Source organism: Rhinatrema bivittatum, chromosome 10 (genome assembly GCF_901001135.1).
Source record: "Rhinatrema bivittatum chromosome 10, aRhiBiv1.1, whole genome shotgun sequence".
In the NCBI taxonomy this organism is placed as follows: Eukaryota; Metazoa; Chordata; class Amphibia; order Gymnophiona; family Rhinatrematidae; genus Rhinatrema; species Rhinatrema bivittatum.
This window is the reverse complement of record NC_042624.1, coordinates 116364977-116389686: the sequence shown is the minus strand read 5'-3', so window position 1 is coordinate 116389686 and position 24710 is coordinate 116364977. Positions and strand designations below refer to the sequence as shown.

The 24710-nt window shown below is 42.0% G+C and overlaps 1 protein-coding gene across 1 annotated transcript in view; it reads left to right on the top strand.

Annotated features, from left to right (window-relative positions):
- The first annotated feature begins 6072 nt into the window (after positions 1–6072).
- Positions 6073–24710, top strand: part of CMPK1 (cytidine/uridine monophosphate kinase 1) — a 36674-nt gene continuing 18036 nt past the window's right edge. Inside the window, exons 1-2 of the mRNA XM_029617743.1 lie at positions 6073–6366; positions 15777–15923. Of these exons, the coding sequence (XP_029473603.1) occupies positions 6232–6366; positions 15777–15923 (282 nt within the window). The 5' untranslated portion in view covers positions 6073–6231. The remainder of the gene's footprint in view (positions 6367–15776; positions 15924–24710) is intronic.

Below are 24710 nucleotides of genomic sequence, written 5' to 3'. Positions count from 1 at the left end.
GTACAGGCACCAATCTGCACACATTCCTGAACCAGATAAAATTGTCATTAGTATTTATTTATTTATTTTTAATTTTTATATACCGAATTTCCTGTATGGGAAACAAATCACTCCGGTTTACAAAAACCTGCAACTTCGAACAAAGGCAGTACAGAAAACATGTGAGTATAAGAACAGGTACAACTGGTACATAAAACAAGTGAATACAAGAACTCTTTCATCTTGGTCCTGAACCCGAAGCTGGTAAACTCCCCTTTTCACCCTTATAACCTGACACAGTGCAGCCCCAAAATAGCCAATCTTAAAAAAAAAAAAAAACACATTAAGGCTAAAATAAATAGTATTTTCAATAATCCATTTTATTCTGATGCATTAAAACATACAAGCTGATAGTGTATTTACAGTATGGTGACGGATATAAAAAAAACTGCAAACAAAATTCAAAAGAAATTGAATTCTGTAATTAAAAACTCTCAAAATGTTAAAACTCTATCCCATTTCTATGGTGCTCAATATCCTATTTTTCTTCCCCAGCTCCCTTTTTCCCTCCTAATACCAATTCCACAGTGCTATTCTGTCTATCCCTGTTTAAGTAACCTGGATTTTATGTTCAAAACTTAACACCTTCCTAATTCAATAGCATTCCTCCAAAAATGAAGATTAAACTGGAAGAGTTGAACCAGGCTGCTGAAGCTAACTTTTAAAAAGGAAAGAGAGCAGCTTTTAAACTAGAACAAGGGGGAAAGCAGGAAGTCATACAGTAGTGCATGGTTCTGAGGAAGGTATCCTTGAAGGACACTAATGAAACAAGAAAGTTAGGGCACTCCAACAGATAGGTTCCAATAAAAGCAAAAGTAGTCCATGTTTCTGTAAGTAAAGAATCACCTGAGCTAAAGGATTCCAAATTATCCCTAACAACTGAAAAGCAGGTTGTTAATACAAACAAAAAACACACTTTGAAATGACTGTATGCCAGAAGTCTAAGAAGATGGGAGAGTTTTATATATATAGCAGTGAATGATGAGATAGATATAATTGGCATCTTAGAGACCTGGTGGAAGGAGGATAACTAATGGGACAGTGCTATATCGGGGTACAAATTATATCACAATGATAGGGAGGATCAACTTGGTGGGGGTGTGGTGCTTTATGTCCAGGAGGACATACAGAATCCAACAGGATAAATATCATTAAATTTACACATCATACCACCATGAAAGAACGTGCCCTATCCATCGCAGGACCAGTAATCTGGAATACTATGGTATTCTGGCATGGAGAGTCCGTTCGCTATATGTATTTTATCCTTTTCATTCTGCAAATTATCTTGGAGAGAGACAATATCGAAGTTGTCCATACCAGTACTCCTTCCATGTACATAGTTACATAGTTTACTGTTAGGCTAAAGTTTGGTCTAGCCATTGGTTCTTAAGATTGGTTATTCCATTTGGTTCATTCTGCTATGGTATTGATTATGCTGAGGGATCGCAGGTGGCACACAGGTATAAGAGGGGGTGCCTCACAAGCTTTTCTCTGTCTCCATCTGCTGGAAGGGAGGCATAACCCAGCGGTCTGGACTGATCTGTGGTACTACAGGAACGAAAATTAGCAGGGAAGAACCAATTTTCCTCTTTATGCTGTCAGTCAATGCACTAAGGCATGCATGTATTTTTGTCTGCATCACAAGCTGATATTCAAACACACTGCACACAAGTATCTTTGAAAATCAGTTGGGATTGTAGGGGAGATATGAATATTGACTTCATCAGAGGATGCTGACATGTATGTTTAAACAGAAAAACCAGATGAGGAACTTTTTGACCAGAATGACAATATGTGCCCAAGTTATCTGAACTGCTTGTTTACTTTAGGGCTGGAGCTTCTTTCTATTAATAAACATAAGTTAAGCCCAAGAGGTGAAGGGATTGAGACCAGACCTAGGTCCAGGGGTGCTAAACAGCAGGAACAATGACACCACCCCTGATGGGGAAGGGGGGGGCCTAGGGGGTCTGAAATGAATTTACCCTGTCTGTCCTGCTGCTGGATCATGCAAGAGCTGTTTACATATGCATATCTGGATTGTTAAGTGGGATGGGGGGATGGCCAGCAGAATTCCATACGCACCAGTTGAAGATGACGCCCAAGACATCACCCCTATCCCTGCCGTGAGGCAGAAGAGCGCCTGTGTTCTAGAAGTCTGCAAGTAAGAGTCCTGTGGACCAAGAATGCAAGCTCTCACCAGAAAAGACTGTCTCCGAGACATCCAGCCAGAGACTGCTCCAGCATGAAACGGAAGGTCATCTCCTAAGATTATGGAGATAATTAGTTAATTATATTGATTAATATACCCAAAGCAAGGTGAGGTCTTTGCAATGTTTGTTTACTATTGATGCATAGCTTTACTTAGTATAAATCGGTGCTGTTAAGGCTGCTAGAGGAATGTGTTTACCTTATTCTAACTGCTAAGCCTAAAATTTCTGAAAATAAAGCAGTCCGATTCTGAGACACAGGTGTCCTTTCTTAGACTTTTTGGATCTCATGTAAGGTAATGTAAGTTTCTGTAGTGCAGCCAGTCTCCCTCGGAGGGGGAGCAGGCAGTTTCCTTCTGGCTGCATATACTCTTATATTGCTTACAGGATTGTGCAGGCTGAAAAGTCTGTGCCCTATTGAAAATTCAGTCAAATTACTAACAGCAGCCTTGGCTCTTGCACTTCAGTCCTCAGTCACCAGCTTTGGTTCTTCATCTGAGCTTTCATATTCTATAGCCTCTCTCTACCTCACTTTCACCCCCATACTCCCCAACCCATCTCTCCCTCTGTTTCTTGACCTCTCTCTTCTCCTCCTGCACCACCCTCCAGAAAGGACCATTCCCCCCTCCCTATTTCTTCCCCAACCCCCTTTCTTCCATTCCTTCCTTGTCCCTTACCTATCCAGTACTGCTACTCAGCATACTAAACCTGTCATTCCCATTTTTAAAAAAAACCCTCTCTTCCCCTAGTCTTACCTCTTGTGATGGTCAAGTCTGTCTCTGATTCCTAGGTTGCAGTCAGGATATGAGGCTTCAGCAGAGTGAAGAGGGGAGATTAGCTTCAGATTCAGGACCAAGATGAAGGAAGAATACAGTGGTGGCAAAATGACTTTAGCAAGTTCAGGAGTATGGATAGACGGGTCACTCTGTTTTCTTACAAGTAGTACCAATCAGGCAGTGAGCAGATTCAGATAACTTTTATTGGCATAACAATTTTGCATGTGTTGCCAAAATAAGATAATTTTAAAATAAGAGGAAGAAAACATTTCAAAACAATAGTAATGTAAAATTACAGATTACAATAAATACAAGAACAAATTAAGTTTTTGTAGGCAAGTAAAATTGTGAGATTTGAGAGAAGTCTCCTGTGGCCCAACATCCCTCATGCTACTGGCTGTGCATTGTCTGGACTCACAGCTCCTATTGTCTTATGCATTTTTTTAAAATAGGATTTATGGGCCATAATTAAATTAATGCTCAGTTTGAGAACTAATATTTTTGGGAAAAATAAAAAGAAGAAATCCAACCAATGTATCAGAAGACCTATGAGGGAGAAGTTGAAGGATATGAATATGTATACCCTGGAAGAGAGACGGTACAGGGGAGATAGGATACAGACCTTCAGGTATCTGAAAGATTTTAATGATGTATGGACTTCAAACCTTTTCCATTGGAAAGAAAACAATAGAATTAGGTGTCATGAACTGAAACTCCTCGGGATTGACTCAGACCCAATATCAGGAAATATTTCTTCAGGGAAAGAGTTATGGATGCCTGGAATGTCCTTCAGGAGGAGATGAAAGAAAAGAAAACAGTCAAGGGGCATGGTATAAACACTGTGGATCCCTAAAGGCTAGAGGACAGAAATGAGAACTTGGCAGAAGGCATGGAGATTACTACCCTTAATCAATATGCTTTTAATGCAACTGCAACATTTTACTCTGCACAATTAAACTCTGGAATTTGTTACCAGAGGATGTGGTCAGTGCAGTTAGTATAGCTGTGTTTAAAAAAGGATTGGATAAGTTCTTGGAGGAGAAGTCCATTACCTGCTATTAAGTTCACTTAGAGAATAGCCATTGCCATTAGCAATGGTTACATGGAATAGACTTAGTTTTTGGGTACTTGCCAGGTTCTTATGGCCTGGATTGGCCACTGTTGGAAACAGGATGCTGGGCTTGATGGACCCTTGGTCTGACCCAGTATGGCATTTTCTTATGTTCTTATGTTCATATTTTGTTCCTTGCTTAGATGGGAAGGGAATAAGAGAAATTGGATTCAGATGCCAACTGAGGGCCCTGACGTTCTTGGTTTGGTCTACTGATACGTAGACAGAAGCACAGGATTACTGCTGTAGTCTGGTCCTAAAAAAAAAAAAATGAAGAAAATGGGCATAACGTTTCGGTGTTGTGGTTACCACCCATGATACTTTTGATGTAACAACATTTGGGCCGATACAGTACAGTGCACTCCAACGGAGCGCACTGTTAACCCGCCATTCAAAGTGCATTTTCGACGCGCTAGCGTTACCCCTTATTCAGTAAGGGGCCAAAAACGCACGTCCAACCCCCCCGAACCTAATAGCGCCCACAACATGCAAATGCATGTTGATGGCCCTATTAGGTATTCCCGCGCGATTCAGAAAACAAAATGTGCAGCCAAGCCGCACATTTTGCTTTCAAAATATGCACCCTCCGACTTAATATCATGGCGATATTAAGTCGGAGGTCCCAAAAGAAAAAAAAAACAAAACAAAAAAAAAACCATTTGACATCGGCCCGCGGCTGTCGGGTCGAAAACTGGACACTCAATTTTGCCGGCGTCCGGTTTCCGAGCCTGTGGCTGTCAGTGGGCTGGAGAACCGACACCGGCAAAATTGAGTGTTAGCTGTCAAACCCGTTGACAGCCGCCGCTCCCGTCCAAAAGGAGGCGTTAGGGACGCGCTAGTGTCCCTAGCACCTCCTTTTGCCTATTTTTACCGCCGGGCCTCATTTGAATAGAGAACCGTGCGCACAGGAGAGTGGGCTTCACCCGCTCTCCCGCTGACTTTACTGTATCGCCTAATTGTTCTCTGCTTCAAGAGCAGGGGCAAAAAGAATTTGATACAGATAGCAAGCAATGAGGGCCCTGACTTTTACTTGCTGGGGACCTGATTAAGCATGGGAGTAACCTGCACTGATCAGCAGTTACTGGCCTTAACAGAAGGCATAGTATTACTACCCTTAACCAATAAGCCTTGATGCTTTTGATGCAACTGCAACATTGCTCTCTGCTTTGAAAGTGGAGGGTAGAAGGAAAGAGGAATTTGGATTCAGAGACGACCAACTCAGCCATGACTTTTTTTACAGTCTGGGGTATCAATGCACAGACATTAAGGCCAAGCCCCCCTCCCCCAAAAAAAAAAATACAACCCACAGATCTGCTTCTACAAAGGAGGTCAAGGAGCACTGACTGATACATGGGAGTAACCTCCATCGTGCAACAGATTCCGCTGGGTAGACGGATGGACTACTGGTCCTTTTCTGCCGTCATTTATATTTTTCTATGCTATGCTTCTATGCATAATTGATGGCTCTTTTCAGGATGGGGACGTTTCTGCTAGTCACATTTAAACGATGCCGGTTTCATTTCTACCATATTTCTCTCTGTAGAACCCCCTGCCTGGAGTTAGTTATGTACGACTTGCTAGAAAACGTAAGTGATACCAGTACGGGAACAAGCTTATGAAGAAACTACTTATGCTCCTGGTATGAGTGTTTTTTTTTAATTTATCAGCACGCTGGTGTATTGTAACAGTTCTTTCTTTCTGTGTCTTTAACTTTCGCGCTCTGCAAGCTGCAGCAAAAGTCGCCTTCTTTTACGCTACTGTTCTTGCATTTTCTGATTGGCTGCTGCTGGAGCGTCATCACACTGCGACTGCTGGCAAGACTGCACGGCGGTCTGCCGCAAAGAAAAATAGGTGCCAGCAACAAAGAGGGTGGCTAGCACTCGGTAGCCCGTTTCCCAAGCCCTAAACTATCGTAACCCATACCAAAAAAATGTTTTCTGCATAACGGGGGGAAAAAAATAGCAAATTAGCAACATTCCGCCCCTTCACCCGCCTCCCACCCGGTGCCGGCTGCCCCGGAAGTTCTTGGCCGCTTCCTGCTTGACAGCTCGGCAGCAACTTGACCTGGTGCTGTGGCAGCCGGCGCTTTTGGTGTATGCTGCAGCGCCTGCTCGGAGCCCTCCCTCTCCTTCCTGCCTTAGCTCAGCAGCGAGTCATGAAGCCGGTGGTTGTTTTCGTGCTGGGCGGCCCCGGGGCTGGCAAAGGGACGCAGTGCGCTCGGATAGTGCAGGTAACGGGGGGGGGGGGGGTGCCTGGCATGTGTCTGTACGATACTGGTCGGGGTAGGGCTGGGCGGCTGCAAAGCCTGTGCGGGTGCAGAGCTGGGACACGGTGTGCGCACAGAGTGCAGGCGAGAGGGGCGCCAGCCTGCCCCGCCGCCCTCACACTACAGGCTGCGGATGTCGTAAGCCTTTTATCCTTAGATAGCTACACCCCTCCTACCTGCCTTGACTTCACCTTCACTTTTCCCATTTATGGCATTTTTACTTTACCCTCTCTTAAAACGATGCAAACAGACTGTGCCCTTATCTGGAAATGGAAAAACATGAACTTCGCACAGCAAGTATGGCTATGTTGCTCTGCTTTACTTTCCAGTACAGCCATATATACTTTACTTTCCAGTACAGCCATATATACAATTGAAATAAGTACTCTGTAAGTGTCTTTCATTGTTCTACATAATAGTTTTGCATGCCTTCTATATACCCCCATTTTAAAAAATGTTCTATCTCAGTAAAAAGAGGTATCTACTGTACTTGAATGTAGTCCACTTTGAAATGGCTAAAAAAGCAGAATATAAGTAAAACAGATACATAAGCAGTGGTGATAAATACATGAAATTTTAAATTTTTCTTTGGACTATGAAAGCTGTGAAGTGAATCATTCTTGGAGCTGAAATTCCCTGCATTTTCTCTGCGGTCACATACGACCACTTAAACGGAGTAGATTCTTGAAAAGATCAGCTTGCCTGGTTGGTTTTTTTTTTTTTTTTTTTTTTTTTTTTAAATAGAGTAGTTAACTTCCTCTTGTTTCTTGTCCATGTTCTTCTTTTTTTTTTCTTCCAATATTTTATTTCTTGTAATTGTTTAAAATAAAATAAGTCGTCTTTTGTTGTTGCTGCTGCACTATCTATTGTTAAAAATCACCTTTCCCAAGTTTATGCTTCAGCTTTTTGATATATATATATTCTGCACACCTCATACCTGTGGGCTGCTGCTGCTGATCTAGATTTAGAGTGATAGTTTTGCTGTCTAAATCCAGTGCTTCTCAACTTTTTCACGCCCAAGGCACGCCTACATTATCAAAAATGTGTGGCTCACCAGCCTCCACAGGACAGGCAGTGCAGACATGGAGAGGACTCATATGGTCAAAAGAAGAGCTAGGGAAGCATTGAAAGCCCCACCAGTCTCTCTCCCAAATTTTAAAACAAATGGAGATAGATGTCAGAGACACACATGAAGTCATTACAATGTGCCAGTGCAGTAGAAGTTGGTGTAATGCATGCAGCTGGTTTAGTTACCTTTGTGCTTGTCTGAGTTCCTCCACTGCTGCTATTCCTAGCATTCGGAATGAGTCATATCCGGTGCTCAGTGCATACACTCCCTGCATCACTCAGCCTGAGGATAAGGCTTTGGAAGGACTCAAGGGAGAAGATGAGGTGCTGGTCACTGTGTATTCCACCCAAAGTAGGGCCTGGCTATCCATACTTGCCCTTTAATTACTACACTGTGGGGCTCGCACTGTAGCTAGAAAGAGGCATGCATGATTACATACGTTTTCAGAAAGAAGCTTCTACATGTTAAGAGCTGCAGCTGGTGGCACTTATTGCTGAGAGCAATGCCAAGATGACTCTAGAGAAAACAGTGGGGAAGCATTGTTCTGAATCAGGACTCAAAGAAGGATCTTAACAATTTACTTTGTTTGAGTTAGTGTTACTAGGAATTGTTTTGTCAGTGCTGCTGCCCCTCCCAGCACTTGTGCTGATGGAATTTATTTGATGTGGTTTGCCTGGAGAATAAAAGCAAATACATTGAGAGCTTGTAATTAACCTGAAATTATTAGCGTTTTAAAAAATATATATTTTATTCATGGAATCTGCAAACCAAGCTGATTAACTTTGCCACTGATTCTTCTTAATCACAATTCCATGTACAATCTGAAGCCTTGATTTCTTTTGGGTGTCACAGTAGTGAGTGCAGTGTAGCTACATCTTGTATGATTCAACTGGTGTTGGTTTATTCTTTGACGTTTTGGTGCCAGTGTTTCGGGACTAATTTTGTAGTCCCAGATTTCAATTTTTATTTTTCAAAATTTAGGTTTAAAAATGTGGGCAGGAAATTTCAGGGCATTGTTTATTTATGCAAATACCTATCTGTGTTGAGTTTGAGTACTGTAGAACTCTGTGAGATATGACCATGCCTTGTGCAAAAAAGTATAGTGAGTGAAAAGTAGAATAGACTTCTTTTTCAAATTTGCCTAATTTGCATTGCAACTTCATTTAGAGTTCCCTCTATGTTAACTGTGATTAATAAAATTTCCTTCCTGGGAGAGTGTTTTTTTTTATTCTTTCTTTACTTTAAATCAGTGACTGTGTATGAAAATGTTGCAGAATAACCATATCCACTCAGCTTGGTACTTAAAAAGCAGGATTGCCATCCTCTGCTTTAAAAATCACGATTAAGTGGGGAATCTGGGTTTGATTCTTGTCCTTGGGATGGGCAGTGCTGAGGTGGCTTTCACAGCCCTCGGAGCCAGTCTGACTTCAGGCAGGTGCATTATGCTTTGCAACGGTGGGGGCTCTGTGGCTGTCAAACTATCCAGGCCTAAACACGGACTGGTGTCAGGAGGAAGGAGTTGGGGGTCAGGTGTGTAGACGCCACCTCTTTTTCTACTCTGTCTCTCAAAGTGGGGAAGCCGCTGTGATATATGAGCCTGGCTGCTAGGAAAGCAAGGTGGCAGCACTTCATTACTGCTTAAAGACAGCTCTGTCTCAGAGGGAATGATGAGGTGAAGCGAAGAGGAAACAGATTAGTAACACCTAGTGCAGGGGTTCTCAACCCAGTCCTTGGGACATCTTGGGGCCAATGCAGTACAGTGCGCTCATCCGAGTGCACTGTTTAACCAACTGTCAGACGCGGGTTAAATAGGCACTAATCCACCGCCTAATGCAATAGGGGGAATAATACCTACTTAACATGCGTCCGACGCGGAGTGAATGAGTTAGCGCTCATCACATGCAAATGCATGTGAATGAGGCTATTACTTATTCACTCCAAATGCAAAAAGATAAATGTGCATCTCAGATGCACATTTATCGCTCAGATATTAACGCCTGCCTGGAGTAAGCGTTAATTAAAAAAATGACACCGGCTAATCACTCCATGGACAAAATGCCGATCAATCACTTGAAGGTAGTGCGAGATATTATAGCCAAACCACTAGCTGATATTGTCAATCTATCACTAGAAGAAGGCACATTTCCTGACAGTCTGAAATGTGCAATGGTGAAACCTATTTTGAAGAAAACTAATCTGGATCCAGAAATCTTGACAAACTACAGACCAATTTCAATTCTTCCATTCGTGGCCAAATTGATTGAAAAAGTGGTCAACCGACAGTTAATGGACCACCTAGAAGAACATCAGCTGCTTTTCCCGGCCCAATATGGTTTTCGGAAAGCTCAGAATACAGAGACCCTGCTAATCTCACTACTTGATACCGTACAAAGAGGTTTCGACCAGAATACCTCCTATCTGTTGATTCTGTTGGATATATCAGCGGCGTTTGACACCATCAATCATGAAGTACTTATTTCTAGATTGAGCGAAGTGGGTTTTCAAGACAAAACATTAGATTGGTTTAAATCGTTTCTGGCCAATAGATCATACGTTGTTAAATTGGGAACAGCTGAATCCGAGGTAATTGATCTTCATACTGGAGTCCCTCAGGGTTCTTCCCTCTCACCAACTTTATTTAATATTTATATGGCCCCATTATGTAGATTCTTAGCGGGTCTGGGGCTGGTACACTACGTTTTTGCGGACGATATCCAGATATTGATACCCATAAAAGATTCTTTGTCAGCTACATTGAAACTCTGGGATGTCTATTATCAATCAATAAACCAACTTCTTACGCATATGTCATTAGCGCTAAACAATTCAAAAACCGAAATACTCTTTATCGGTAACAAGGTAACAGAGAAAGTAGAAAAGGACATCCTTAACTGTCTCCCTTTATATAAAATTCAATCTGAGGTAAGAGATCTAGGGTGTATGCTAGATTCTGAGCTTAAAATGAAATCTTCTGTGAAGGCTATCCTAAAAGACGGTTTTCACAAATTAAGAGTGTTAAGGAGATTAAAACCACTATTGCACTCAAATGATTTCCGGATTGTAGTCCAGGCATTAATTCTACCCAAGTTAGATTATTGTAATGCCCTATGGTTGGGTTTGCCCTCATCGACTATCCGTCCGCTGCAATTGTTGCAGAATGCCGCTGCACGGCTAATATCTGACACAAAAAAATTTGATCATGTTTCCCCAGTTCTGATGGGTTTACATTGGTTGCCGGTTCAGTTCCGTATACAATACAAGTGCCTAACTTTAATACATAAAGCAATATATGGCACGAATTCGGAATGGCTGAATGCCTCCTTACGTATCCATGTCCCATCACGAAATTTGAGGTCCCTTGGGCAGGCCTTGTTGACCATTCCATCGCCCAAGCTGGCTCACCTTAGTTCAGTGAGAGAGAGGTCCTTATCTTTAGCAGGGCCAAAAATGTGGAATTCCTTACCCGCTGAGATTTGGACAGAGGAGGACATTAACAGCTTTAGGAAGCAGATAAAAACCTGGCTATTCGAACAGGCTTTTAGCCTGAATAGTTGACCCCGTTTTCCATAGTAGTACAGAGACACTAGGAGAGGAGGGAGAGGAGAGTCTAAGAGGGAAGGAGGGGAGATGGGTGGGTGGAGGGGAGGAGGGTAGATGGATGGGTGGAGGGAAGGGGGGTACCTGGGAAGATGTGGCAGAATTGTTGGGATTTGAAAGGGTTTAGTTTAATATATTTTTAGTCAGCTAGCTTTTGGTTTTAATGTATTTTAGTCATGTACCATGTTTTGTTTTTAGTATATATGTGTTTGAAGGTTGCTACTGCAACTTCAATCAATGTAAACCGCCTTGAAATGAACTTGAAAGCCGGTATATAAGATTGAATAAATAAATAAATAAATAAATAGCTGAGCACATTGAAAAGAAAAGCAGAAAAGACTGCTTTTCTGTACTTCTTTTTTAAAGTAAATAAAATAAAATAACTTGGCAGACCGCCGAGTTATGAAGAGCGACCCCGGTAAACTCAACGTCGGTTTTCATTACTGGCAGAAACGGCGGGTCCTAGCGCAACCCCCTAATTTACATATTGCATTAAGAAAGCAGGCGCTGAAAAGTCCGTGCCTGCTTTCCGCGAAGATTATTGCATCGGCCCCCTAGACAGATTTTCAGGATATCCGCAATGAATATGCATGAGAGATTTGCATACAATGAAGGTAGTGCGTGGAAATCTATCTTGTGCATATTCATTGTGGATATTTTGAAACCCTGACTGCCCAGTGTGCCCTAAGAAGTGGGTGGAGAACCACTAACTTAGTATCCCTGCTCGGGGAACATGTACTTGCAGATTCTGGAGGAAACCACAATCTGTGGCCTCCCTGCCCCTGTAATGACTGGGTTTGATGGGAGGGTGGGCAAGGGTTAAAATGGTGGGGAGGAAGCAGGGGAAATCCATATAGTTGTGCATGAAAGATCATTATAATAGGACTAGGGAGCACTCCATTAAGTTAGCAAGTAGCACATTTAAAACAATTCAGAAAATTATTTTTCGCTCAATGCACAATTGAGCTGTGAAAGTTCTTGCCATGGGATGTGGTTAGTGCAGTTGGTGTTGCTGGGTTTAAAAAAGGTCTGGATAAGTTCCTGGAGGAGAAGTTGACTTAGGGAATAGCCACTGCTATTAATTGCATCAGTAGCATGGGATCTTCTTAGTGTTTGGGTAATTGCCAGGTTCTTATGGCCTGGATTGGCCACTGTTGGAAACAGGATGCTGGGCTTGATGGACCCTTGGTCTGACCCAGTATGGCAATTTCTTATTTTCTTATAGTATGGTGGCCTAACAGAAGCTAGTTTCACTTCAGCTGGTGGGTCAACCTCCTCCCCCTCCCCAGTTGTGAAACTTATATTTCTGGTTTGTCCTAAAGAGCTTTTGACTGTCGCTGTAAAAAATAAATAAATCTGGCTGAAGTTTAAAAGTATCCATTTTAAAGTGAGGTGGGTTTGGATGATTCATGCTTGAGTCTTGTAAATGAAGGGGTTTGCATCCACTCCCTAAAGCAGTCGGAGAGCATAAGAGCAGACAAACGACTGTTCTCCGTTTGAGGACCCTGGTGCAGGAAGTGGGCTTTTTGACGAGTTTTTTACTTTTCTGTAACTGTTTAATATATAGTTGTCATTTAAACCTATATTTTCCCAGGGCGTCTGGTTAGTCACTTCTTAAACCGTGTTCACAGATGGGCAGCGGGACAGTTCTATTTTTACACTCTCAGATGAGTTGGAAGGGGTGGGGTAAGAAAGTACGAGGAAACCGTGACTGTAAAAACTCTTTAGTAGATATGGGCTGAATGAGATTGCTGTTGGGGTGTGTCCAAATCACAGCCTAAAGAGAAGTTTTCAAACAGTCACAACAAAACCAGAAAGAAACTGTATATGTAGATACTTGTTCCAACCTCTTATAAGACAATATCCTATTGGATAGAAATCTTTTTTTTTTTTTTTTCTTCCCTTTTAGTTTTGCTCCAGGCTTCTTGCTTTAACTTTCGAGGAAGGAGACCTATTACAGTTCAGAAATCCACCTAGGAGATTTGCAGTCTATAATGAAACATTTGAGGTTCTAGTAAAGAGCAGAGGTAGCAGATTACCTACACACTTTTTGTCCTATTGACACTTGGCAAGGTGCGACGTGGTCCTTCTTCCACACCTTTTCCAGGCATTGTCGCCCGGATGTGCAGGCCCGGGAGGACGCGGCCTTTGCACGTGTGGTTTTGACAGGACCGCGGCAGCCTCCCTCCCCCCAGGGATTACCGATAAGTGTTAGCCCAGTCCCTAGACTAGTGTTAATACGTTTTTATTGTCTGAGCTCAGTGCTTCCTGTTGGCTGGGTATTGACATGGTTATCTGTTTTTAATCAAGTATTTTGCTAGTCTGTCCACAGTTTGCTTTTGAAGAAAATACTGGCAGGTTGATGTCACTGCAGGGATATATGTACTATGACGTCAGTTTGCTCCGTCTCCATCTGCTGGTAAGAGTGCATAACCACTACTTCATCTAAAGAAAAGGAGATTAGCAGGTAAGTAGTAGTTTCTCATCGATGCGGCTATTAGCTAGAATGCTCAACATAAACAGTTACCAAGTGCTGGACACGCACATTTTTATGCTCAAAAATTAACGCCAGCCCCGAAGCTGGTGTTTTGAGGTGCTCCAAGCCATGCACAGAAAAGCAGAAAATTCTGCTTTTCTGTGCTTCCTCTGACTTAATATGGTCGCAATACTAAGCAGGAGGAACCACAGAAGCAGCGCCAAAAAAAAAAAAGTCTTTAAAGCGGTCAGGTTAGGAAAAGAGACGCTCAATTTACGAGCATCCATTTTCCTAAGCCGTAGTTTTGCACAGGTTAGGAAAACGTGCGCTTGTAAAATCGAGCGTCTGTTTTTCTAATCTGTGCACAGCCACGTCTCTTGGGCACTTGATGCCATGGATGTGCTAGGGGATGTACAATTTATGCTTAATGTGTCCTTTTTAGTCTATTGCATCGAGTGCCCCGGAGATGTGATTGTGCGTCCAGTTTGCACATCTGTTCTTGGCGCATCGGAATTGCATCGTCCTGAAAGTGACTCGCTTATGCTACCGAAGTTTATAGGATACTAATACTTATATTTTAGAGTTTGAGAAGAAGACAACATGGAATTGCTTTTGAGATGTGGCATTTTACCAGTCTAAGTGCCATTGGATTAGGATCTCTAGATTAGTGAGTATTCAACCTCTTTAGCTGGGAGAATAGCCTTAGTGTAGCCTAAGCAGAATGTAGCTAGACCTTGTATGGTAAGAGTAAAGTGCCCTCAATCGTTTGGCCCAGTACCACTATCTTCCATCCGTACCAACATCTTTGCCCTTGTTCTGTGACTCTGCTCAGGCTTAATGTTAGTTAAAGGTGGGGGAGCCCAAAACAGTAAAATAATTCACAAGAAATCATGGGATAAGTAAATGTTGAGGGGGCCTGTGGATACCTGAGATTACGCAGGTTCTGTGATGTTGCATCAGGGATGGGCAGACCCGATGCACCATGGTTTATTTGCTGTCATTTTCCATCTTTCAATACAGGGTCAAATTTATGCTGGAGGGAACTGTATGCATTCATGTTTGTTTAGTTTGAATTTTACAAAAAATCAAAAAGTAACCAAAAAGGTTCACTCACTGTGAAAAACGTTTATGTGTGTATTATTACTGAGCTTTTGTATTATTAATAAAAAATTTTGCACCCACACGAACTGTGGAATGCTCTTTATTAATTATAACCCGGAAAACATTTTTTTTTGTAGAGGGGTTGGAAGGGTCTCATATAATCGTGTAGGCAACCCTGCCTCATTTGGCATGTTATAATCATAGAACCGCCAACCTCCTCCGTTTTTTTTGTGCCCCTCTGTACAAATATTATGTTACAAAACTTCAATAATTTCTACTATGTTTAGAACGACATCCAGTACAAAATGACTCAACTAGATGCAGGTTGTTCTTTGTTGTTTTCAAATACCACGGCACCACCATTGATATTCAATCAACTATGATCTCTGATCCTTCTCTTGTTGAGAACTAACTCTATTCTTATTGCTGTATTTCAGATCTCACAAGTTGTCAATAGGGATATTGACTTGTTCTAAACATAGTAGAAGAGGGAGGCCATAAATAATGGTTCTTTGGTATTTAAATGTAATCCCTTCCCCCATTCTTTTAAAGAGGGAGAGTCTTCATTTACAGTTGTCATTTTAAAGTAGGGCCTTGGTGTTTGCATGATTTGCTGATTCCTTATACCCTTTTGTGATGGTCTGATGGTTCCCTACTGCTCACAAATTAAACTTGAGGTAGTGAGGAAAACTGCCTCTGCATATGTAGGCCCAGTATAGTGGAACAAAGTTCCTATTGCTATCTGTATGAATGGAAGTTATTTGAGTTTTAGGACGCAGGTAAAGGCCTGGTTCTTTGAGCAGGTATCTCCACACCCAGTATTTTGATTGGGAGTTATTAGTAAGATGGGGCCAGTAGGAAAAAGATCAATTTGGTGTGTTTGAAAAAAAAAAATTAACATGGAATATCAAATATGATTAAATAAAATTAAAGGAGAGTCTGAACTAAACCCATATGGAAAAGAAGCACTTGCCTGTTAAATGTGTGTTTGCTGTCGTTAACTTTCAATCCTGAGCCCAGTGTACTAAAGGGTTTCTCCCAAAGCATATCTGGCTCCACGGGTTGATTGCGGTAACCCCCTGCCCCCTCCGAGTTATCATTCATTTGTGCGTTGCGTCTTTCTGTTCCTAGAAATATGGGTACACTCACCTTTCAGCTGGAGACCTCCTCCGTGATGAGAGAAAGAAGCCGGACTCTCAGTTTGGAGAACTCATCGACACTTATATTAAGGATGGGAAAATCGTCCCTGTTGAGATTACGATCAGCCTCTTGCAGAGGGTAAGGAAAATCAAAGCAGCCGTTGTGTGTGTAAAGAGTCAGCATTCTGATGAGCTAGATTTATTTTTTCTTCAGATTTAAAGATACGGGAATGACATCTCTGTACTCATGAAATTAAAATGCAAGCAGGTGCATGTGTTAATTTTTTAATTAAAAGCTTTACTCCAGTTTTCCTTGGTATAGGTGTCGTCCTTTGTTTTCAGGCCGTTATGTTGCATAGTATGATAGGCTATCCATTTTTTGTTTAAATATTTCTAACCCACTCATATCAAAGTACCCTGTGCTGGGTGGCTTCCAAATAAGCACTCTTAAGTTTATACAAATTGAAATGTTGTATTATCATATGTCTAACATCTGCATAAATTAAAAAAAAAACAACAAAACACTTAAAAACGTCATTAAAGATATGTTTTCAGTTCTTTTCTAAAAACCTTTTAGATCTGAAATACTTCCTGCTCTTAGAACTAATGCGTTCCATAATCCTGGTCCAATGACTGAAAAAGCTCTGTTCCTTAGCCAATCAAACCTGCTTTACAGTTGGAACTGCAGTATTCATCCCGGGACGTATGGAATATATAGATAGGCCAAACGAAAAGATCCTCCTATAGACCAATTTATAATGGGATTTTATGCGCGGCCTAGGTGGAGACCCAAATTGTTCCTCTTTTCAAAGTGTAAGATATGAAGAGAGAGTGTGAGAGAAGGATGCTCTTGGAAACTTGCAGCTAAAGGTAGACCCCACCAGTACCTACTAAAAGGAGGCTCTTAATCATCCTCCCACAATCCTGGTCCAATGACTGAAAAAGCTCTGTTCCTTAGCCAATCAAACCTGCTTTACAGTTGGAACTGTAGTTGGAACTGCAGTTGGAACTGAGTTCCAACTGCAGTCCAACTGCAGTTGGAACTCAGCCTCCCCAAACATAACTTCAACCACACTATCACTAATGACAACACCAAACTTCTCTCCTCTCTAGACTGCACCTCAGTACTTGAAATAGAATCATTCATCAAGAAAGCCAAGCCCTCCTCCCACCCCTCGGACACAATCCCCACCAAACATCTACTTTCCATTCCTAACCTCATCGCTAAACCTCTAACAAACATCATTAATCTGTCTATCAACTCTGGCCAAGTACCTGTTCCCCTCAAACAGGCAATCGTCAAACCTATCTTAAAAAAACCTAAACTTGACCCCTCTGACCTCGCTAATTACCGCCCCATCTCTAATCTCCCCTTTATCTCTAAACTCCTCGAAAAAACTGTTAACAAACAACTCTCAGAATACCTCGAAGATAACCGTATCCTAGCGCCTGCTCAATACGGTTTCCGGAAATCCCACAGCACTGAGACACTTCTACTTTCCCTGTCAGACCATATTCTTAAAGGATTTGACAAAGGGCAATCATTTATTCTCGCCTTTCTCGACATCTCCTCCGCTTTTGATACCATCAGCCATTCCATTCTCCTACAACGCTTATCTGAAATTGGCGTCACAGGTATTGCCCATAACTGGTTCAATTCCTACCTCAGTAACAGAAACTTCAAAATTCAATTAGGAAACCACGAATCCAAAATCATCCCCCTCAATCAGGGTGTCCCACAAGGCTCATCTCTGTCCTCAACCCTCTTCAACATTTACATGCTACCCCTCTGTGACCTCCTTTCTAGTCTCAAGCTGCCTCACTTTGTCTACGCTGATGATGTCCAGTTGCTCATACCCATCACCGAATCCCTACCAAAAGCTATGGACATTTGGAAGGATGCACTCCAAGCCATAAACAATCTCTTAGCTTCCATCCACTTAGCTCTTAACACTACTAAAACCGAAATCATGTTCATCTCACCCCAAAATCATCCTAACCCCCCCACTATCCACACACCACTTGCCCAACAAGTCCGTGATCTGGGAGTCATCCTTGACGACCATCTCTCGCTTAAGAAATTCATCAGTAATATACTAAAAGATGGATTTTTTAAACTACACTCCCTAAAAAAACTAAAATCCCTACTACATCCTCCCGACTTCCGCACAGTTATACAAACAACCATCTTTGCCAAAACAGACTATTGTAATGCCCTCCTCCTTGGTCTACCGAACAACGCCATCCAACCCATTCAAATATTACAAAACACAACAGCCCGGATTTTGACCAACTCACGCAGAAACGACCATATCACACCGGTATTAAAAGACTTACACTGGCTCCCAATTGCATCACGCATCCAATACAAGGCTCTCTCCCTTGTCCACAAGGCTTTATACAACCCTGAAATGAACTGGTTCAACGAATCCTTCCGCCTCCACCAATCCAACAGGCCCATCAGACACCAACATCTCGCCTCCATGCCTACACCTTCTCCCAAACATTACAAACTTACCTCCACGAGAGCCCGAGCGCTCTCTATCGCCGGGCCTACCCTTTGGAACACTATGCCTGTCGAATTACGACAAGAAGAATGCACAAAAACATTCAAACGGAAGCTGAAGACCTGGCTCTTCACCAAGGCATACACCTAATTTCCTCTCTTTCCTCTCTCATCCCCACCTACCCTCCTCCCCTTTCCTCACCCCCACCTTTAGGTACTTCCTTGCCCCCCTTCTGTTCAGCCGTCTAACATGCCCCTATCTCTTAGCTCGCTTACTCCTTTAACCCCCCTCCACCCCTCCTTCCCTCTTATCCACCTCCACCCCCTCCCCATCCCATCCCCTCCCCTCCCTCTTCCAACTCTACACACTTGTCCTTCTAGGACATTGCTATTTTTATGAATATTCTGTATATATTGATACTCTATATATATTTGTAAATTTCTGTAAATTTTGTTCATAACGTTTTTTCTGATTATCTCTCGCCCTTATTTCCCCCCCTCTTTTGTTCTCATGTTAACTCGTTATATCTGTTTGATGTAAATCGCATCCTCATTTGTTTTCATGTTACTTCGTTATATCTGTTCGATGTAAAACGCCTTCCCAGGCGCCAATTTCAGTTACACTGTAAACCGATGTGATATCCCTGATGAACGTCGGTATATAAAAATCTTAAATAAATAAATAAATAAATAAAATCCAGTGGGAGCACTGAGAGGAGAGGAGAAAATCACCTTGCTGGTGGCTGAAGAGAATCAGTAAGTACTGCTTTGGGAAGGTTTAGAACTTGAAATGTTTTGGAGAGAATTAACTATTGGAGAATATATTTATTTTTTTAAAAGCATTTATATTCCACCAATGTAAAATACATAAATATAAACATACACCCTTATATAATACTAAAAACAATAATCATAGTTCATACATCACATTAATGTAAACAAAAAAAACATTAAAAAAAATGTTGTCTTTGTGTCTGTATTAAATAGCAAGTCAGAAGCAGGCAAGCCAGGAATTTTGTTTTGTTTTTCCTCCCTCCCAACCCTCGCCCACCCACTCCTAGCTCATCCTTTGATTTATAGGCAGGAGACACTTTCAATTTGAAAAAAAAAATAATAATTTGCCTTTTAACTTAAACTCAGGATTGCCCCAGGCCTTATCAACAGTTTAATCATCCAATTTTAGGTCACTACCAGATAAATAGTGAATACACTAATACATTTAAAGGACTCTAATTGTATGCATTCCAAATTGCATAACAACCTAAAATTAACAAGGAACTGGACACATTTAAGATGAAGGCAGCAGTCCAGCAACAAAAGGACCTGCCTGTCTTTTGCATCGAGTGTCACAAGTAAGATTTTTTTACCCACTGGTGTGAAGTTGTACATGTGCATCCGATGCAAAGAGCTCCTGTTTCTCAGAGAATGAGTCCAATCTCTGAAGGCTAGAGTGGCAGACCTGGAGGAGCTGAGGCTGACAGAGAGGTATATAGAGGAGACCTTCAGGGACTTAGTAGCCAGGTCCCAACTCCAGTCTGGCAGCCCTGGTGCTGCCTTGGAGGAAGAGGGTCTCATGATTGGAGAGCATCAACCTGGTGTAGCAGGAAATGATCCTGTAGCAAGGACCTGCTCTCCAGGTGGTGCATTGCCCTCTCACACCGAGGATGTTATCTCCCAGGGCTGCTGCTCAGGAGGGAAGGGTTAGGTTGGTTGTTATAGTTGGTGATTCGATTATTAGGAATGTAGACAGCTGGTGGGCATGAGGATCGCCTGGTAACATGCCTACCTGGTGTACAGGTGGCAGACAACATGCGGCAGCGCTTGGGAGGAGCCGACTGTTGTGGTACATGTGGGCACCAACAACATAGGGAAGGAGGTTCTGGAAGCCAAATTTAGGCTCTTAGGTAGAAAGCTTAAATCCAGCACATCCAGGGTAGCATTCTCTGACATGCTCCCTGTTCCACGCACAGGTCCCCAGAGGCAATCAGAGCTCCGGAGTCTCTTTTGGGGAAGAGGGAGGCTTTTCCGAATAGATTGGCTCCGCCTTAACCAGGATGGAACCAGGTTGTTGGCATTAACCTTTAGAAAGGAGATAGAGCAGCTTTTAAACTAGAACAAAGGGGAAAGCTGATAGTTGCTCAGCAGCGCATGGTTCAAAGGGAAATATCTTTGAAGGATACTAATGAGAGAAGGTACAGAGAAGGGCTACCAAAATGATAAGGGGAATGGAACAACTCCCCTATGAGGAAAGACTAAAGAGGTTAGGACTTTTCAGCTTGGAGAAGAGACGACTGAGGGGGGATATGATAGAGGTGTTTAAAATCATGAGAGGTCTAGAACGGGTAGATGTGAATCGGTTATTTACTCTTTCGGATAGTAGAAGGACTAGGGGACACTCCATGAAGTTAGCATGGGGCACATTTAAAACTAATCGGAGAAAGTTCTTTTTTACTCAACGCACAATTAAACTCTGGAATTTGTTGCCAGAGAATGTGGTTCGTGCAGTTAGTATAGCTGTGTTTAAAAAAGGATTGGATAAGTTCTTGGAGGAGAAGTCCATTACCTGCTATTAAGTTCACTTAGAGAATAGCCACTGCCATTAGCAATGGTTACATGGAATAGACTTAGTTTTTGGGTACTTGCCAGGTTCTTATGGCCTGGATTGGCCACTGTTGGAAACAGGATGCTGGGCTTGATGGACCCTTGGTCTGACCCAGTGTGGCATTTTCTTATGTTCTTATGTTCTTATGACACCTTAGAGTTAGGGCATCTCAACAGTGAGGTTCCATTAATAGGAAATGTGGTCCAAGTGCCTATAAGTAAAGAATCACCTGAGCTAAAAGATTCCAATCTGTCCCTATTAACTGAAAAGCAGAATGTAAATAGAAACAAAAAACACACTTTGAAATGTGTGTATGCTAATGCCAGAAGTCTAAGAAGTAAGATGGGAGAATTAGAGTGTATAGCAGTGAATGATGACATAGACTTAATTGGCATCTCAGAGACATGGTGGAAAGAGGATAACCAATGGGACAGTGCTATACCTGGGTTATAATCAAATCGCAATGATAGAGAGGAGCAACTTGGTGGCAGGGTAGCGCTTTATGTCCAGAATGGCGCAGAGTCCAACAGGATAAAGATCCTGCAAGAGACTAAATGTACAATTGAATATTTATGGGTAGAAATCCCTTGTGTGTTGGGGAAGACTATAGTGATAGGAGTATACTACCGTCCACCTGGCCAAAATGATGAGACAGACAGTGAAGTGGTAAGAAAAATTAGGGAAGCTAATCAACTTGGTAGTACAGTAATTATGGGAGGTGTCAATTACCCCAATATTGACTGTATAAAATAAATGAATCATCTGAACATGCTAGAGAGATAAAGTTCCTGGGTAGAATAAATGACAGTTTTATAAAGTAATTGGTTCAGGAGCCGACAAGTGGGAGCAATTTTAGATCTAATTCTCAGTGGAGCGCAGAATTTAGTGAGAGAGGTAACTGTGGTGGAACCGCTTGGTAATAGTGATCATAATATGATCAAATTTTGAATTGACTCGAAGGGAGACAGTATGTAAATCCATGGCTCTAGCGCTAAACTTTCAAAAGGGAAACATTTTGATAAAATGAGAAAAACAGAAAAAACTGAAAGGTACAGCTACAAAGGTAAAAAGTGTGCAACAGGTATGGACATGGTTTTTTTGTTTGGTTTTTTTTTTTTAACAATCTTAGAAGCACAGTCCAGATGTATTCCACACATTTAAGAAAGGTGGAATGAAGCCAAACGATTACCGGCATGGCTAAAAAGTGAGGTGAAAGAGGCTATTTTAGCCAAAAGATCTTCATTCAAAAATTGAAGAAGGATCCATCAGAAGATAATAGGAAAAAGCATAAGTATTGGCAAGTTAAATGTAAGACACTGATAAGACAGGCTAAGAGAGAATTTGAAAACTTGGCCGTAGAGGCAAAAACTTATAATAAAAACTTTAAAAATTTATCCAAAGCAGAAAGCCTGCAAAGGAGTTGGTTGGACCATTTAATTGATCGGGGCGTTAAAGAGGCACTTAAGGAAGCTAAGGTCATTGCGGAAAGACTAAACAAATTCTTTGCTTCTATGTTTACTGAAGAGGTTGTAGGAGATAACTGTTCCAGTTTTTTCAAGGATGACGATTTAGATGAACTGAACCAAACCACTGTGAGCCTGGAAGATGCAGTAGGACAGATTGACAAACTGAAGAGTAGTAAATCACCTGGACTGGATGGTATACACCCCAGGGTTCTGAAAGAACTCAAAAATTGAAATTCAGACTTAATTATAATTTACTTGTAACCTATTATTAAAATTATCTATTGTACCTGAAGACTGGAAGGTGGCCAATGTAACTCCAATATTTAAAAAGGGCTCCAGATTTGATCTGGGAAACTACAGACCGGTTAGCCTGACTTCAGTGCTGGGAAAAATTATGGAAACTGTTTTATAAAGAACAAAATCACAGAACATTTAGATAGACATTTAATGGGACACAGCCAGCATGGATTTTACCCAAGGCAAGCCTTGCCTCACAAATCTGCTACATGTTTTTGAAGGGGTTAATAAACATGTAGATAAAGATGAGCCGGTAGATGTAGTGTATTTGGATTTTCAGAAGGCGTTTGACAAAGCCCCTCATGAGAGGCTTCTAAGAAAACTAAAAAGTCATGGGATAGGAGGTGATGTCCTTTCGTGGATTACAAACTGGTTAAAAGACAGGAAACAGAGTAAGATTAAATGGTCAATTTTCTCAGTGGAAAAGGGTAAACAGTGGAGTGCCTCAGGGATTTGTACTTGGACTGGTGCTTTTAAATATATATATAAATGATCTGGAAAGGGGTAAGATGAGTGAGGTGATCAAATTTGCAGATGAAATTGTTTAGAGTAGTTAAATCTCAAGTGGATTGTGATAAACTACAGGAGGACCTTGCGAGACTGGAAAATTGGGCAAACAAATGGCAGATGAAATTTAATGTGGGCAAGTGCAAGGTGATGCATATAGGGAAAAATAATCCATGCTGTATTTACACGATGTTAACTCCTAATATGGAACCTATCACCTAGGAAAGACATCTAGGCGTTATAATGGATAATACATTGAAATAGCTAAGTATGCTATGGCTTTCAAAAAAACAAACAAACAATGTTAGCAATTATTAGGAAGGGAATGACAAATAAAATGTTGGATGTCACAATGCCTCTCTATTGCTCCATGGTGAGACCGCACCTTGAATACTGTGTGCAATTCTGGTCGCCGCATCTCAAAACAGATATAGTTGCACTGGAGAAAGTACAAAGAAGGATGACCAAAATGATAAAGGGAATGGAACAGCTCCCATATGAGGAAAGGCTGAAGAGGTTAGGGCTGTTCAGCTTGAAGAAGAGACGGCTGAGGGGGGATATGATAGAGGTCTACAAAATCATGAAAGGACTTGAACAGGTAAATTTTAAATCGGTTATTTACTCTCTGACAATAAAAGGACAAGGGGCGCTCCATGAAGTTAGTAAGCAGCTCATTTAAAACAAATTGGAGCAATTGTTTTTTTCATTCAATGCATAATTAAGCTCTGGAATTCATTGCCAGAGGATGTGGTTACAGCAGTTAGTATAACTGGGTTTAAAAAGGGTTGGATAAGTTCCTAGAGGAGAAGTCAAACTGCTATTAATCACTAAGCAATAGAAGCTTGGGATCTACTTAGTGTTTGGGTAATTGCCAGGTTCTTATGGCCTGGATTGGCCTCTATTGGAAACAGGATGCTGGGCTTGATGGACCCTTGGTCTGACCCAATATGGCATGCTCTTATCTTGCTATCCCAATGCAGACAAACAGGTTTTTTCCCTCTGTCAGCTGATGGAGACAGAGGAAACACCTCTTTCCATGACCTTTAGACTTGGTGTAGCAGGAACTCCTCCCAGAGCCTAGCTTAGACCCTGGCCTGGTTGAGCTCAGTGATCTGCTCCCTGGGCAACAGGCATTCGGGGTCTATTTTCCCTCCTTCAGAATGGTTCCCAGGGTTTTTCCCCTGTTGGAGCAAGGCCTCGGGACTGAGCTCATATTCCTGGGGGTCCTGGTGGATTGCCACTAATAGATGGATCCCTGATCTTGGCCTGGTTGAACCCTTGAGGGTGGTCATGGCAGAGACCAGAGAGGTGGCAGCTGTGGGAATGCTTTTGTGTTTAGGGGAAGCTTGGAGCTGCAGGAGCCACAACGGATCACTCTGTCCCTGCAGGAGAGGAAGCTAGCTCTCAACCTCTTCTGCTATGTTTCTTTTAAGAACATAAGAAATTGCCATGCTGGGTCAGACCAAGGGTCCATCAAGCCCAGCATCCTGTTTCCAACAGAGGCCAAACCAGGCCACAAGAACCTAGCAATTACCCAAACACTAAGAA